The sequence below is a fragment of the Vipera berus genome (assembly GCF_964194415.1).
Source record: "Vipera berus genome assembly, chromosome: 13".
NCBI lineage: Eukaryota > Metazoa > Chordata > Lepidosauria > Squamata > Viperidae > Vipera > Vipera berus.
Window position 1 is genome coordinate 6,240,820 of NC_138216.1, and position 17,414 is coordinate 6,258,233.

General features: G+C 45.2%; 1 protein-coding gene across 1 annotated transcript in view; it reads left to right on the forward strand.

Annotated features, from left to right (window-relative positions):
- SMG1 (SMG1 nonsense mediated mRNA decay associated PI3K related kinase) overlaps window positions 1-16,461 on the forward strand; it is a 69,256-nt gene extending 52,795 nt beyond the window's left edge. The window contains 17 exon segments of the mRNA XM_081338394.1: window positions 1,018-1,252; window positions 1,705-1,928; window positions 2,479-2,629; window positions 2,939-3,128; window positions 4,172-4,641; window positions 6,172-6,253; window positions 6,256-6,308; window positions 6,982-7,020; window positions 7,022-7,033; window positions 7,035-7,136; window positions 8,179-8,358; window positions 8,754-8,981; window positions 9,971-10,182; window positions 10,493-10,599; window positions 11,756-11,935; window positions 12,078-12,184; window positions 13,479-16,461. Coding sequence (XP_081194520.1) covers window positions 1,018-1,252; window positions 1,705-1,928; window positions 2,479-2,629; window positions 2,939-3,128; window positions 4,172-4,641; window positions 6,172-6,253; window positions 6,256-6,308; window positions 6,982-7,020; window positions 7,022-7,033; window positions 7,035-7,136; window positions 8,179-8,358; window positions 8,754-8,981; window positions 9,971-10,182; window positions 10,493-10,599; window positions 11,756-11,935; window positions 12,078-12,184; window positions 13,479-13,556 — 2,650 coding nt within the window. The 3' untranslated portion in view covers window positions 13,557-16,461.
- Window positions 16,462-17,414: the final 953 nt, after the last annotated feature.

Below are 17,414 nucleotides of genomic sequence, written 5' to 3' on the forward strand. Positions count from 1 at the left end.
CAGCCTCTCTTATGGTCCAGCTTTCGCAGCCAAACATTGCAACTGGGAAAACCAGTGAATGTGTTATCTCCTTTTTTTATTATGATTTGTAGTGTTTAGTTAGTGATTCATATTTGGGAAACCAGGTACTCTTTTAGTCTAAAACTGAACGGCGATTTTTAGTTTAAAAAGTGACATACTGGTTATCCTGGACTTGCAACCCACCCTTGGGATCAGAATTTTCACTGCCAAGCAAGGCAGTTGTTAAGTGGGCTGCACCCAATTTTGTGACCGTTTGCCACATTTGTTAAGCGAATCGTTGTACCCGTTAAGCGAGTTTTGTGGTGGTTGGGTGAATTTGGCTTCCCCTGTTGATTTGGCTGGCTGGAAGCCAGCTGGGAAGGTCGCAAGTGACAATCAGATGACCCCGGGACACTGCATCCATCGTGAATACTTCCCATGGCCAAGCACCTGAATTTTGATTATGTGACTGTCAGGATGTTATAAAAGCGAAGTCTGGTCCTTTAACTTTTTTCAATGCTGCTGTAGCTTTGAAAGGTCAGAAATGAATAGTTTGTAAGTCGAGGCCTATCTATAAATATACCTCTTAGTAAATAACTACTAACATACTGTAAAACTGTAATCTCCATGACATTTTAGATGCCACTGTTTCTCATTTGCATTTTTGCTATTTGCACGTTCCTCTTTTATTCTACTTATTCCCCACTTTATCTTGGCTTCTATTCTTTCTTTCAAATGCTCAGCAAGAAAACTGCCTCAAATTTCATTTTTAATACCTGCCATCATCCTTCAAAGGGAAAGACTCAAAATGAGCGGCTGGAGCAGGGGTAGGCAACCTCGGCTCTTTTATGACTCATGGACTTCAACTCCCAGAATTCCTGACTCAGCATAGCTGACTCAGGAATTCTGGGAGTTGAAGTCCGTGAGTCATAAAAAGAGCCGAGGTTGCCTACCCCTGGGCTGGAGGGAGGAGGAGAACATCTGCCTTTGACCAACCAAGTTAATTTCTTAACCTAGGCGTAATTTAATGATGGAAGGCGCTGCGTCCAGCGCCGGGGAACAGCTTGTGGATCTGACGTCCCGTGATGGAGCCTGGTTCTTGGAGGAGCTTTGCAGCATGAGTGGCAACGTCACCTGCCTTGTCCAGCTGCTCAAACAGTGTCACCTGGCCCCTCAGGATTTAGATATTCCTAACCCCGTTGAAGCATCAGAAGCTATTCACCTTGCTAATGGAGTTTACATCTCCCTTCAGGTAAAAAGTGCACTCCGTAGATCTTACTATTCTGCAGAGCTGCCGTTGGGATAAATCATATTTTTGATTGAATGTGGGTTACTGGTGGTGCAGTAGTTAGAATGCAGCACTCTAGGCTGACTCTGCCCGCTGCCAGGAGTTTGATCCTGGCCCTCTGAAGGTTCACTCGGTCTTCCATCCTTCCGAGGTCAGTAAAATGAGGATCTAGATTGTGGGAGGCAAAATGCTAGCTCTGTAAAGGAGCAATGTATAAATCTAAGGGCTGCTGCTACTCCTTTTCTCAAAAGTTAAAAGAAAGTGGCCGGGTAGAGTAAACCACCGTTCTCAAGCTAAGCCAAGCATGACATGGAACAGTTCATCCAGAGTTCGGTTCCTTATTTGGTTACACTGCTGACTCTTTCTCTGTGTGTGGCTGCCTATGGATTCGAAGTGTTTTTGTGCTTTCCCGACAGGAGCTGAATTCAAACTTCCGTCAGATCATTTTCCCGGAAGCTCTGAGGTGCTTAATGAAAGGAGAATACACCTTGGAAAGTATGCTGAATGAGCTGGATAACCTGATTGAGCAAATCACCGATGTTCCTTTGCAAAACCTGGTGGACTCGCTCCAGGTTTACTTAAGAAACGCTGCCATGGGTCTTGAGGAAGAAACACATTCTCACTACATCGACGTTGCAAGGCAAGGAGGGGAGAGCTTTTTTTATCTTTCCTTTGGCCCCGGGTTCATTATATCTTTATCTTTATTAGACTTATATACCGCCCTTCTCCTGTAGGACTCAGGGTGGTTCACAAGGTTTTTTAAAATGACAATACAACAATTACAAAAATTGAGAACAGTTAATCTGTATGACCCCCTTCTCTGCTGCCATTCAGCAAGTGATTGAGGGTTTCACAGACCTTTCAAATGGTCAAGCCCATTGCTGGAAGGACTGGGAGTAATGCTTCTAACCTTGCGGGATTGGACTTATCGGGGTCTCTCGTATTCACGGTTGATTTTAATTTCTGTTATACATTGCATTTCCATAAACCACCAAGAGCCTCGGAGGAGCACGGTGCTTTATTACAAATGCAGCAAGTTAATAATCGAATTTGCTTTAGGCAGCGGCCTCAGGGGGATCCGCTCCCGCTCCTCCTGTCTGCATGTCTGTTCAACTGCTGGAGGATAAAAAGTAGCTCAAATGTAAAAAATAAATAAATAATAATAATAATAAAAATGCTTCTTCCTTTAGGATGCTTCACGCCCAGTATGGCGAACTGATTCAGCCCAGAAATGGCTCGGTGGATGAAACTCCGAAAATGTCAGCAGGCCAGATGCTATTGGTGGCATTTGATGGAATGTTTGCTCAAGTGGAAACAGCATTTGGCTTATTGGTTGAAAAGGTATAGATTTATTTGCAAAGGGGTTTTTGTCTGTGTGTGTGTGTGTGTGTATATGTATCTTTGGTACTACGTACCTGGTGGCTCCATGGATAGCAACGTTTTCCCCCCCCACACACACAACTGGCTTGCCAATAACTTCTTCCTAGGGTTGAGAGACAGTGACTGGTGCAGTCATCCTGCTGGTTTTATGCCTAAAGCAGAGCTGCTGCTCTCCCAGTTTAACCACTATAGCCTCCTGGATCCCTTCAAGACTTACTAAGGTAGAGATGAGGCAAGCTAACCCTTCTGTTTAACTGAATTGCCCTACAGCTAAACAAGATGGAGATTCCTGCCGCCTGGCGCAAGATTGACATAATCAGGGAAGCCCGCAGCACTCAGGCGAACTTTTTTGACGACGACAACAACCGGCAAGTCTTAGAAGAGATTTTCTTTTTGAAAAGGTTGCAGACAATAAAGGAGTTTTTTAGGCTTTGTGGCACTTTTTCTAAAACCCTTTCAGGTAAGTATCTATAGTTTCTCTCTCTCTCTCTCTCTCTCTCTCTCTCTCTCTCTCTCTCTCTCTCTCTCTCTCTCTCTCTCTCCCTCTCCCTCTCCCTCTCCCTCTCCCCCTCCCTCCCTCCCTCCCTCTCTCTCTCTCTCTCTCTCTCTCTCTCTCTCTCTCTCTCTCTTTTCCACTACAAATTTGCTCAAATAGAACTTCTTGCCTTGGGCTTTTGAATTAAAAAAGCAACTCGGAAGCAAATGTTACTTTTAGAGGGGAAAAGCAGTACGAAAATTGGATTTAAGCTTGAGGACTGAAGCTGGGATCTACCATACCAGCGAAGTTGAAAATACTGATTGGTGACTGTTCAAAGTTACGATGGCAGTTTACAAAAAAAAAAGCCCTTATGATTTCCCTCCCCCCACAATTATGACCATTGCAGCATCCTTGTCACATGATCAAACTTCAGATACTTGGAAACTGGCATTTATTATATAACACAGAGGTCCCCAACCTTTTGGGCACCAGGGACCAGTTCCGTGGAGAGAGGTTTTTCCACGGACCGGAGGGTGCATGGTTTTGCGTGCTGCCTGCATCTTGCGGATGGGGCTTTGCTGGTTTGTGCGGACCGGTTGCTAGCATGCCGCGGTCCGTTACTGGTCCACGGACCGGGGGTTGTGGACCCCTGTTATAACAAGTACAATGTCCCAAGCTCATGTGATTCCCTTTTGCCACCTTCTGACAAACAAAGTCAATGGGGAAGCCAGAGTCACTCAACTGTGTCACTAACTTAACAACCGCAGTGATTCACTTGACAACTGTGGCAAGAAAGGTCGTAAAATGGGCCCAAAATTAACGTATTGACCTCTTGCTTAGTAACAAAAATGTGGGGCTCAATTGTTAGTCGTAAGTCGAGGACAACCAGTACCGTCCTATTTTGACGTCTCCTTGATCCGAAACATCACCATTGTTGGTCCTAGTCAAAAAAAAAAAAATTTAGGGATACACTTGTTCTAAAGGTGTCGTCCTTTTTTTCTTTTTTTCCCCTCCACCCTCCCCAGGTATAAATTCAATGGAAGAGCAGACCACCGTGAACGGACCGGTGCCCATAGTCAACGTGAAAACCTTGTATCGGAATTCTTGCTTTAGCGAAGACCAGATGGCCAAGCCAATCAAGGCCTTCACCGCCGACTTTGTCCGCCAGCTTTTAATTGGCCTTCCCAATCAGGCTTTGGGGCTCACCTTGTGCAGCTTCATTAGTGCCCTGGGGGTGGACATCATCGCTCAGGTGGAAGCCAAGGACTTTGGAGCCGAGAGCAAAGTCTCGGTCGACGACCTGTGCAAGAAAGCCGTGGAGCACAACATCCAGGTCGGCAAATACTCGCAGCTGGTTATGAACAGGGCCACCGTACTGGCCAGTTCGTACGACACCGCCTGGAAGAAGCACGATCTGGTTAGGAGGCTGGAGACCAGCATTTCTTCGTGCAAGACCAGTCTTCAGAGAGTACAGCTGCACATTGCAATGTTCCAGGTCGGTAGGGTGTTCACGTCCGAATCCTTGCCCCTAAATCGGGGAAACTGCGTAAATAACTTGCAACGGTTGGAGAAGGGAAAACCCATGCCCTGAAAAAGGGCTTTTCCCAGACCAGATCCCCTTGAGAGCGCAGTGCTAAATAAATAAATAAAAAATAAAAAAATACTGGCCCTACGAAATGGACTGTGTTGAATTAAACAAGGCAGCAAATAACAGGATTATTTATCGATAAGCCACCCGTCTTAGCAAACGACTCTGGAGGGCTCCCAGTTCAGAAACATACATGACAGTTAAAAATCTTAATAAAAAAAAAAACATTTCAAACCCGATAAAATGTCTAATTCGAGTACGTACAAAGATCTCTGGCCTGTTAATATAGCAAGGACGTAGCGGCCCCAGACTCGGGAGATTTTCTTAAAATCGTGCTGGCGGCATATCTTTTATTTTTTATTTTATTCTGTCGCACTGGCGTTTTTGTTTTTTGGGTGGATTTCCTGCATCATGCTACGCCACAATGTATTTTTGGCTCAGCATGTTATGAATAAGCAATAATAGCAGTCACTGTTACAGTTACTACTTCTGATAGTTTTATGTTTTTAGCAGCTTTTGTTGGTAATCTTATGTTGTAAATAACGGAGTGATTTTTTTAAAATTGTTGTCCATGGTATATTACTATATTACTATATACTATTAGTATATATATATATATAAAACCCTGTACTATACTTGTCTGAAATGATACAGGTCGTCCTACTGGGAATGTTTTTTTTTATTGTTGTTGTCCATGGTATATTACTATATACTATTACTATTTATTTATTTACTTATTTATTTATTTATTTTATTTTATTTTATTTGTATACCGCCCTTCTCCCGAAGGACTCAGGGCGGTGAACAGGGCAATACATATTAAAAAACAAGATACAAAAATTAAAAACGATTAAACAAAATGCCCATGAATAAGTTAAAACACATTAAAAAATAGGTTAAAACAGATTAATAAAACCCAACCCCATCCCATATATAAAACCCTGTACTATACTTGTCTGAAATGATACAGGTCATCCTGCTTGAGCAGGGGGCTGGACTAGAAGACCTCCAAGGCCCCTTCCAGCTCTATTCTATTCCATATTACTACATTCCTATGATATGTTGCCCGGTCAGTCTGATGTTTAGACTGGATTTGGAGTTTTTGTCCACCGGTCAAGTCCTTCCCAAGGACCAGAGACAGGCAGATGTTGTTGTTTGATGGTGTTAGAGGTATCGTGACAGGACGTAAGCTGTTAACAAACAAAGCTGCCTTTTTGCAGTTGGTGATGGTGATTATCATTGTCCCCGGATACGTGGCTTTACGCGACAGTTAAATAAGCCACAGCTCGGCGGGGTGCGCAAACCAGACTTGCGTACGCAACCGAGGTGGTAACTCTAGCACCGTAATAGCGATGTTGTAAATTGCCGACTCCCTACAAGGCTGAATGAAAATGCTCTTTTTCCCCCTCCCCCTCCCCCCCCCCTCTCTTCCAAAAGTGGCAGCATGAGGATCTCCTCCTCAACCGCCCGCAGGCCATGACGGTCACACCTCCGCCTCGTTCTGCCATTTTGGCCAGCATGAAAAGAAACTTCACACGCTGGGACAGATTGAAGCTTCCATCGCAGCAGTTCAGGTAAGCTAGATCCTCCCAACCCAGCTGTAGAAGAATAGAGAGAGGAAAGGCAGAAGAGATTATTAATCTTGTCAGCTGCTTAAGAAAACCGAAGCCGATCCTCAAATACGGCTGGAAAAGGCGCTTCCAGACTCTAGTTTTTTTTTTAATCCCATTTATATCCCGCCCTTCTCCGAAGACTCAGGGCGGCTTACAATTTAAAGCACAAATCAATGTGCTTAGCAATAGCCTTCATTCTATGTATATGCCTGCTTTATTAGGGCTTTCGCCCCCCCCCCCCCAAGCGGCATTATTACAAAGTCAGCTTATTGCCCCCAACAATCTGGGTCCTCATTTTACCTACCTCGGAAGGATGGAAGGCTGAGTCAACCTTGAGCCTGGTGGGACTCGAACCTGCACTAATGGCAGGCAGCTGGTGTTACTTAAGGAGGCATTTCCACCCACCCCATCTCCAACTATCGGTTAACACAGCTCTTTTCCTACAAGCCTGCCCCTTGCTTCTTTTTCCCCCCGAAAAGGGTGTTTTTCAGTCGCTGTGCAGGTGACTCGAACATTTGATCCTCTTAACTGTAAAAAAAAAAAGAGAGGAGAACGAGACAGATTGCTTCTGTACAAGGACAGAGGTCCTAAGCCCAGGATGTTAAAGAACTTAATCCGTTTTATACTCCTGCAGGAAAAACTGGCCGCCTTGGAAGCCAGCATCGAGCAGCGTTTTGAAGTGGGCCGGGGGGCGCCAATCCAGCATTAGCGCCGGTTCTTCAGGATTTCGATGCCACCATTGCCGAAAGAAGAAACCTGGTTCTTAAAGAAACTCAGAGAGCCAACCAGGTAACAGGAGTGGCGTGACTGGTTAGCTTTTTTTTTTTTTTTTGCGTAAGCGGTAAAATCGGCAGTTCAGTATTTAGGACAAATTCTGCCTGACCCGGTCGATCGGTGATGGCGAACCTTTAGAGACCGAGTGCCCAAACTGCAACCCAAACCCACGTATGTATCGTTGGGTGCCGGGTGGGCGTGGCCCATTGGGTGGGCATGGCCTATTGGGTGGATGTGACTGCGGTGGTAACAGCAGACTGGGCGGGACTAAACAGTTCAATCAATCAATTCCAACCTTTGCGAGAGCTTGTGTTTTTCCCCCGCGAGAAGTGGAAATTGATCGATTGATTGAACCTCCACAGCGGCGGAGGCCTAAAGCGAAAAGGTTGTATAAAACCCAGCTGAAGGCCTAGGACTGGGGCGACGACGCGCGTGCCCACAGAGAGGGCTCTGCGTGCCACCTGTGGCACGCGTGCCATATGTTGGCCACCACGGGATTTAAGGAGAGGCTGTAGAAAAGGACTTGGATCTTTTCGGCTGTAGAACCGAATACTATTATGTCAGTAATAACGTGGTTATTTTTGCATATAGAATTGTTGTTACCTAACAAAAAATAACATAATTTTTTTTAAAAAAATCTTTTGGAGTCAGTTCAGTTTGGGGATAAAAAAGAGAATGACTTATTTTTTTTAAGGATGCTGTAGTTTCCCAGTTTATTATAATATCATACATTATCCAGTGCCCTTAAAGCCTAAATATCAATTGCAAGAAGGCAAAGAGGGAATCGACATTTGGGTGACACTCTTCCTCCTCCTCCGTGGAAACAATTAGTTTGAGTTTTGAGTGACCGGAAGTCACGTTCTCTGTTTTCCAAATACATTTCTCAGCAGCAGGAAAAAAAAACCCGATAGGGAGATGGAAGAGCTAAACAAGAGTTTTCTTTGTTTCCCAAGCTTTGAGTTAAGTTTCAGAAGGAGTCGGAAGGAAAGCTTTGCGCTTTTAAGGTAAGGAAAGACGAGTCATTTCTTCTTCTTCTTCTTTTCTTTCTGTCTTGCAGGTGACTTTCCTTTGTAGCAACATCATTCATTTTGAAAGCTTGCGCACCCGAACTGCCGAAGCCTTAAACCTCGACGCGGCTTTGTTTGAACTGATCAAGCGTTGCCAACAAATGTGCTCATTCGCGTCGCAGTTTAATAGCACCGTTTCTGATCTGGAGCTCCGATTACTTCACAGAGTGGTACGTTGGGGGGGGTATAAGAAAAGAAAGAGGGGGCAGCCATCTTACAACAGTAGATACTGTCTTGGCTTCCTCCCTTAACAATTGCTTTTCCTTCACTCCCCCCCCCCTTTTGACCTCTGAACAATTTCACCCTGCTTTTAACAACGTTCGGATTTTCTGCTACGCTCTACCGTTCGAATAAATGTATTGTGTCGGTTGCCTTGCTTCCATTCTTCTGAGCAACCGAATGGAGTCATCCTGGACTTTCTCCTTTTACCTTCGCAAGAGCCTGACCTAGCAGATAGCCATTTGCTTAAAGCTGTTGGCATCCTGTGGCTGAGTGGGCGCCATTCAGCTTCATTTAATAACCTTGAACGCTGTCTGAATATTCCTTTCCCCCCCCCCCCCTTTAGGGCACCAGTCACGACCACCCCATTGGTAGCTCCGAATGGCTTGTGATAGCTCACAAGCAGCTGACCCAGGACACGTCAGCTCAGAGGACCGCGCAGGCCGAGAAGGAGCAGCATATAGACACCGTGTGTGAAACCATTCAGAATCTGGTGGACAGTATTAAAACGGTGCTCACTGGGCACAACCGACAACTTGGGGACGTCAAGCATCTGCTGAAGGCCATGGCTAAGGTAAGACCGGCGCTGCGGAGGAGTGCTGGACCCATTGCTTTGCGGATGATAGCATCCCGGAAGCCAAGAGGAGCTCATCTTAGAATTTCTCCTTGAGCTTTTTGAAACGTTAAAAGAGTGGCACCTGGCACCTAAGCAGCCACTGAAACGTTGGGTGAGTGCAGCGGTGGGATTCAAAGAGGTGAACCACTGGTTCTCTGCGTGGATGCCGCTTCCGGAAGTCCATTCTGGGCCTGGGCAACAAAAAATAAAATAAAAAAAATGAGCTACCGGTTCTGCCCAAGTGGTGCGAACCGGCTGGATTCCACCACTGGGTGAGTGCCTGACGATGCACGTGTGTGATGTTGAACCTCTGCATTTGTTGGGCAGGCTACTCAAGTTGGTGTGTGATGTTGAACCTCTGCATTTATTGGGCAGGCTACTCAAGTTGGTGTGTGTTGTTGAACCTCTGCATTTATTGGGCAGGCTACTCAAGTCTGCCTCAATCTGAGTCAGTCCAGACCTCGTTATCAAAAGAAGCTGGAAGCGTATCCATTAAAAATGGGGGGGGGGGGCGATGTGTAGAAATAATGGATATTTCTAGATGAATCTGATATTGAAGCTTTCTATGGGCTCTTCTCAAGAATTACAGTGGGGAAGCCCATTCATGACAGAGAAGCAGATATGATGGAGCTGAGCTGGAGGGAGAGAGGGAGGAAGGAAGGATTGAAAAAGAGAGGAAAGAAAAAGGGAAGGGGAGGGAGGGAGGAAGGAAAGGAAGGAAGGAAGGAAGGAAGGAAGGAAGGAAGGAAGGAAGGAAGGAAGGAAGGAAGGAGTGAGTTATCATTGTTCCAGCAGTGTCGAAGCCTTCTTCAACCCAAATCTTACCATACATTATGGGACCTAAACAGTAAATAAGGTATGTTCAAGCACTGTGGCTTTTTAAAGGAAGCAGTTACAGTCATTCATGTCTTAAAAGTCCTTCACGGATGTGATTTTTTTTACTTCAGGATGAAGAAGCTGCTCTGGCTGATGGTGAAGATGTTCCTTATGAGAACAGCGTTAGGCAATTCTTGGGAGAATATAAATTATGGCAAGACAATATCCAGACTGTCTTGTTTACACTGGTGCAGGCTATGGGTCAGGTGCGCAGTCAGGAACATATTGAAATGCTGCAAGAAATCACACCCACCCTGAAAGAGCTGAGAACACAGAGTCAAAGGTAAGCAGCCATCCTTATTTATCTGTCTTACCAATTAAAAGGCAGTCGTTAACTGTACCGGGGGGGGGGGTAGAGTTGCCGTTAGCAACCGAAATCGCTCGACTGCCCGATGCAAGTAGGATCTTGGCAACTCTCCGTGGCATGCATTTCAGCAAAACCAGAACGGCACACCGGCGATAAAAAGACAGCTTTGCAAATACACCGGGGACAGAGGTGCAGTTAAAACGGTCTGATTGAATTCCTTTCATGCCCTTCAGAGCTGTGATTGACCGATTCTCCTTTGTTTGTTTCTGTTTGCTTGTTTTTAAAGTGTCTACAATAATCTAGTGAGTTTTGCCTCTCCCTTAATCACGGATACGCCGAATGAATGTACCAGCCCGACGTCTGTTGCAGTGTGTCAGCCAACGTTTGCCGCAGGTAAAAATTGGGAGGGGATTTGGTCTCCAGCTCCCCTGATCCTCCCCGAGCATCAGCGCCCAGTGAGAATCCTCGTTAACTTTCAAGCAGCAGCGGAAGGCTAATCAAGGTTTTCTCTCTCCTGGGAAAAATGGGGAAGGTAGAAAGCCGTTCTTTGAGAAGGTTAAACCCCCTCCCCTCTTTTTGTGCAGACATGGTTTAGATTCCGATTCCTTTTTTTTTTTTTTCTTTTTTGGGGAATCACACTTTGCAGTCCTAATCAAGATGTCATTTTAACTCCCTTTTGACTGTCGTGGGACAGTCAGTATCAGCCTCTCCACAGAACTTAAAATGACCACGACTGGGATTGGAAAATTCAGGCTTAAGCAGTGACTGCAGCCAATTTTACAAACTTTTTGCCCCGGTCGTTAAGTGAGATACCACCTGGTTATAATTTGCAACTTCCCCATTTTTTTATTTATTTATTTATTTTTATTTTAATTCCATTTATATCCCGCCCTTCTCCGAAGACTCAGGGCGACTTACAAGCTGAGCAGTAGCCTTCATTCTATGTATATGCCTGCTTATTAGGGCTTTCACACACACCCCAAGCGGCATTATTACAAAGTCAGCTTAATTGCCCCCAACAATCTGGGTCCTCATTTTACCTACCTCGGAAGGATGGAAGGCCGAGTCAACCTTGAGCCTGGTGGGACTCGAACCTGCACTAATTGCAGGCAGCTGACTTTGCTTGCTGGAAGCCAGCTGGGAAGGTCACAAACGGTGATCACGTGGCCCCAGTGCAGTTGGTTGCAAGGCGCTGGTTTCAATGCTGTCCTAACTTTGAAATTACTACCGGTTCATTTCTGAGGGATTAATGCAGGGGTCCTCAAACTTGGCCACTTTTAAGACTTGTGGACTTCAACTCCCAGAATTCCCCACTCCTGCATTAATGGATGGGCCAGCTCCCTTTTATACTTCAAAGCACCTTGCCTCTGAAGTGCGTCTTTTAGCAATTGGTGCCAAATGTTTGCCACTGGGTTTGGAGGGCGGGGCAGGAGCTGTCCTAAAAAAAACCCAAGTCTACACCTTTCTTGCTTTTTCTCTTTGACTGTAACACAATCTTAGTTCATTTTTTTTTTACAACCTTTTCCAAACCGAAATTGCCTTTGATCAGCGGTTCGTAGCAATGCGGGACAGAAAACCCAGCCAGAGCTCATGTCGCAGAATACAAGGAAAGTAATTCAGAAAAACCTGGCACCGTCAGCAGATACTGCCCCAGGCACAATTGCAGGAGCTGGAAAGAGCGCTATCTCTAGCCCTAAAAAGGCCATCAGAGACCCTAAAACAGGCAAAGGTAAAAACCACGAGCTTAAAAGCATCTATTCGTACGTCCTGTTGGCTGTGTGCGAATGCACCAGTGAGTTTTCGTACGATGGGTGTTTTAACATGTTATGGGTGTGTGTTTTTTCTCTCTCTCCTTTTCTTCTCCTTTAAAGCGGTGCAAGAGCGGAATTCATACGCTGTAAGCGTGTGGAAACGTGTCAAAGCCAAGTTGGAAGGCCGGGATTTGGATCCCAACAGGAGAATGTCTGTTGCTGAACAGGTAAGTTTAGGCACTGTCCAAAATCCGGATTGCAGCTTCTGTTTTTCTACACAGTACTAAATTAAAGACTTAATTACTAATTTATACTCTGGCATGAAAGAATGGAGCTTTCCCCAATTATATTCCCTGCAAAAGTTAGTTATGCAATTGAGGAACAATCCATTGTATATCCTGATGACAGTTTAATATGTCAGCTACTTAACCACACTGTCAAGTGGACGTGCTGACTTTGCTGATAAACTAAAATATTTTGAACTTCTCACCGCTGGCCAGATTTAGACACAAAGTTAGACAACTTTGTTTCTCTGGGTATAATCATTTGGTTAAAAAGAGGTCTTAAGAGATAGGCCTCTGTGACATCTTTTGTGTTGTCCCCATTGTACAGATAGTCCTTGACTTACGACCGCTCAAACTTACGTTGGCGCTGAAAAAAGTTATGATACTTAACGACCACTGTGGTATCCCTGTGGTCGCATGATCAAAATTTGGGCCCTTGACAACCAGCGTGTATTTTACACGACTGCGGAATCCTCAACCGTGTGATCGCAAGGAAAGGTTGCGACTCTTCCCCCCGGGGGGGACGCATTTCCTACGAGCAAAGTCCGTGGGAGAAGCCAGAATTTGTTTTAATGACCACGTCGTAAGGTTATAAAATGGGACGCAGCCCAATTAACCATCGCATCGCTTAGCTAGGGGCGTTCCAGCGCCAATTGCGGTCGTCAGCCGAGAACTACATGTGTAAATGTCTCTAGCTGGCGACAGGAGTTTTTAAAGCTGATTTTCTGATCAAACGTAAGGGTTAGTAGGGCAGTGACAGCGAACTTTTTAGAGACCGAGTGCCCAAACTGCAACCCAAAACCCACTTAAGTATCATGGGGTGCCGGGTGGGCCTGGCCCATTGGGTGGGTGTGGCCCATTGGGTTGGTGTGGCCCATTGGGAGGGCATGGCTGAAGAGGTAACGGCAGATTGGGTGGGACTAAAAAGTTCAATCAATCAATTCCAACTTTGCAAGATCTTTTTTTTTCCCAGCGAGAAGTTGAAATTGATTTTTTTTTTTTGCACATGGCGGCAGAGGCCTAAAGCGAAAAGGTTTTATAAAACCCAGCTGACCGGGGTGACGGCGCGCGTGCCCACAGAGAGGGCTGTGCGTGCCCACCTGCGCCACGCGTGCCATAGGTTTCGCCACCACGGGGTTAGGGTTTTCTGATCAAACGTTCACGGCAGCATCTCTCTCTCTCTCTCCTCTTGCACCGGACCGGAAAAGCTCTAACTTTCTAATTTGCCATCCCTTAGGTTGACTATGTGATTAAGGAAGCCACTAATCTAGATAACTTGGCTCAGCTGTATGAAGGTTGGACAGCCTGGGTATGAACAGGAAGAGAATGGGTCAGTTTGGTTCAGCGAGGCGAGCGGCATCCATCAGAATCAACCCGGGCCTCAAGGCATCCATAGCGGCACCACAGCTGGTGGTAACGCCTATTCTGGGGCTTACTGTGAGGAGACCTCAAGCAGTCTCGGTGCACTGGGAACGTCAGCCCTGCAGAGTAGCTGCACTCAGGGATATGCTAAACACAATGGCCTGGACACCCTCCCTCTCTTCCCCCCCCCCCTTTTCCCAGGGTCAAGGTTGGAAGCTCATCGCCTGAACACGCAGGCCCGTCTTTCTGCTCCAGAAGAACTGCAAAGGTGTCCGGGGGGGGGCCTTGGGGAGGGACTAGCTGCAGAAAAAAAGGAATTGGGAACGCTACAGACCACCGCAGAGTGATTTTTTTGGGGGGGGGGGAACTCGGTTCCACCTGACCCTGTGAACAATCCAGGAAAAGACGACGACGACAAGCGCGCTTCCCCGCCACCCCTTCCTCTTCCTCCTGCCCCTGGGAAAAAAAAAAAAAAAAGGGCGGGCGCGAAGAAAAAAAAAACTGCAGCAAAGGAAGATTTGGGGAGATTTTGGAGTTCCTTGTCGCTCTGGTTGCTAAGCAACGGCGCCGGTTCGGGTCGACCGGTCGGTGCAAAAACGAATAGATTTGGAAAAAAAAAAGGAAAGAAAAAAAGGAGGAAAAAAAACCACAAACGAAACAGCTACACGCGATGAACTTCAGAAAGAGACTGAAATGCAAAAAAATAATAATAAAGCTGTACATTGGCTGTACGGAAGAACCCTCTTGAGAAGAGAGACTTTTTTCTTTTCTTTTTTTCTCTTTTTTTTCCGAGGTCTTTTTTCCTGTCTTGGTTTCTTCTCTTTAACTTGGTGGCGGTTGTTTTATTTTGTTTTTGTGTGTGTGTGTGTGTGTGTGTTTTCCTCCTGCCCCCCCCTCCCCCCCCAAAGAAGCGTTGATTTCAATCCTTGGTATTTCACTCTTCCGTCAAAGGGATCTTTTTTTGTTTTGTTTGGGCGAGCCAAATTTCCGAATAAGTAAATAAAAACCAAACGGGGGGGGGGGGGGGAAGCACACAGGGAATGCCGAACATTTAAAAAAGCCATTGCCTTCTGAATGGGGCTGATCCAATGCAATTTTTTTTGGGTCGGTTTTTAAAGCGAGGGGGGAGGGTTTTTTTGCTTTCCTTTTGATGCTTCTATCATGTACAGTCCCCCCCCCCCCCCGGATTCACTGTGCATTTCAAAAAAAAAACACAAAAACCCCACCTTGAACAAGTCATCCGATTTGATCTGTTTCTCTCTTCCGGCTTGCTTGCAGTGCGTACTTCTTTGGTAATTCAAATCCTCGGCCCGCCTACCTAAGCTCATTCTGTTGTTGATTTTGCTGTAGTTTCTTTTGTAAATGTAGCTACTCCGATGTAATTTTTTACCTTTTGCAACGAGGAAGGGAAAGAAAGACGCGGGGGGGGGGGGGAAAGAGAGAGTGAGCGCAACTACAATATCTTAATTAGCCTTTTGTGTTGTTGATGACAGAAAAACAAAATCAATAAAAGTGAAGTTTTAGTGGAGGTAGTTTTATGCTGATTCACTTCAAAAATTTTTTGGATTTACACACCAACCTAAGAGTGTTTTTTTTCCCAGTTCGATCTGGGGATTTAAAGGCAGACGTATAAACTGAAAATAGACTTTTGGGGGGGGGGGCGGGGAAGACGGAATCGTATAAAGGTTTTGTGTGGCGTTACTTTTCCATATGACTTCCGAAAGGTGGTGTTCTGTACAATAGATTTCATAGCGGATTTCCCCCTCCCCCCTTCCAATCCGTTTTTCCTAAATCTACCATGCACTTTTGAATGGTGGGTGTGAGAAACGTTGCTTATTTTAAAAAAAGGCACTTTAAACCAGTCTGTTTCCATACATCTTCAGTGTTTTGCTTGGCTGTGAAATAAAAATTTCGGTTACTCATGAGCTGGTGTTAAGTGTTGCCTAAGGAAAAAAAAAATCAGGCTGCTGATTTATTTACTGGGGTGTGTCCATGGACTGAAAACCTGAAGGGCACATACCCTTCCTCCACCCTCCACCCACCTCTGTATGTGAACTTAATCTAATTTGAAAGAAGAAATCAGGATTCTGCACATACCCGCTGTAGTATTTTGAATATTTAAAAAAAGCTTTTCGAGGGAGGAAATATTCCTGTACAGTTAATACCTACCTATTCATGAGAGGTGATGCTCTTATGCCTTTCTTTTTGAAACAGCCTATGGCATAAATGCAGTTCAGGATAAGGATTAAAAAAAAATAAAAATAAAAATTACCAGTATTTTATAATGTAGAAAATCTTTTGGCTTCTGTAGGCTATCCGATAAAAAGAATTGATGCTGTTATGGAGAAAAAAAAACCCTTTGACCTCCTCAATATTATCTGATTAAAGATTGACTTGATGCTTTTAACTATTTTTTTTTTCATATAGGCTTTTTGTCTTTCATTTTGATAACTTGCCCTGAATTGTCACGTGCACTGCCAACATATTTGCTAATGCTTGTGAGTAAAAATGTATTTGGAATCTGATACTCTTAACCCCTTCGCCACGTTTTGCAAAAAAAATGAAGACGGCTGAATTTCTCTTAAAAAGCCGAGTCGGAATTCATCCAGCTGGTGACTGCAGTGTTGTTACCCTTCGCACTGTGGAGCATCATCATTAACCAGCAGTCTGCAATATGGACAGCAGTTGGGATAAGAGAATTACATATTTTATTTCTTGGAAGCTGTGGGTGGAACAAGCCACTTACACCTGTGTTTCATGTATGCTTATACTTTTGTTCAAAAATGAAACTTGTACTGAATGGGGTCCTTACTGCATAATGTAATAAAACTAAAAAAAAACCTACCTGTATTAATTAATTCCCTTTATGGCTTTGTTTTTCTTTCTTTCTGAAACAAGTTTCAAAGTATGAAAGCTTCTCTCTACCACAGGGGTGTCAAACTCAATTTCATTGAAGGCCGCATCAGCATTGCGGTTGCCCTCAGGGGGCCGGGTGGGTGTGGCCTGGGTGGGAGTGGCCTACTGGGTGGGCGTGGCTAGAGTGCGTATGGCCTACTGGGTGGGCGTGGCCAGCTCTACATCGTTGGCATCAAGGGTGCCTATGGGGGCCTGGGCAGGAGTGGGACAGATCTGAGGGTCTCTGGCAGAAGGAGGGTCTCTGGGCCAGGGCCAAGGCAGCGAGGACCATCCCCTCACTGTTTCCAGGATGGCTTCGCGGGCCGCATGAAACCACTTCGCGGGCCGGATCCAGCCCCCGGGCCTTGTGTTTGACATGTCTGCTCTACCAGATGTCTGTGGAGATCTTCAGTCATCCAATCATGGTTGTAGCAAAAGTGCTTTTTTTCCAAAAGGCAACCGGACAATTTTTATTTATTTTTTGGAAAACTTTTCGCTTCTCATCCAAGAAGCTTCTTTAGTTCTAGTTCTACTAGTTTTAGTTCTACTAGAACCGAAGAAGCTTCTTGCATGAGAAGTGAAATGTTTTCAAAGAAAAAAGCAAGGGTTTTCCTGTTTTTTTGGGGGGAAAAAAAGCACCTTTGGGATTTCTGTATTGGAGATGTTAAAAGCATCTTTGGGTGTCTCTACTAACTTGGAATACTCACCCCATCACTTTGACAGGCAGACACGGAAAACAAGATTGGAACTTTTAATGTATTGTCACACGGTTTCTACTAAATCCCCAGGTATACACTGGATGTATAGAAACATCTCTCAGCTCTGAATTAGTTATTTGCAAGGGACAACCGTTTCTTCCTCCGTCTGCCTGTTCCAGATTTCAGCTTTTTGGAGGTTAATCCTCTGCTGTGCTGGT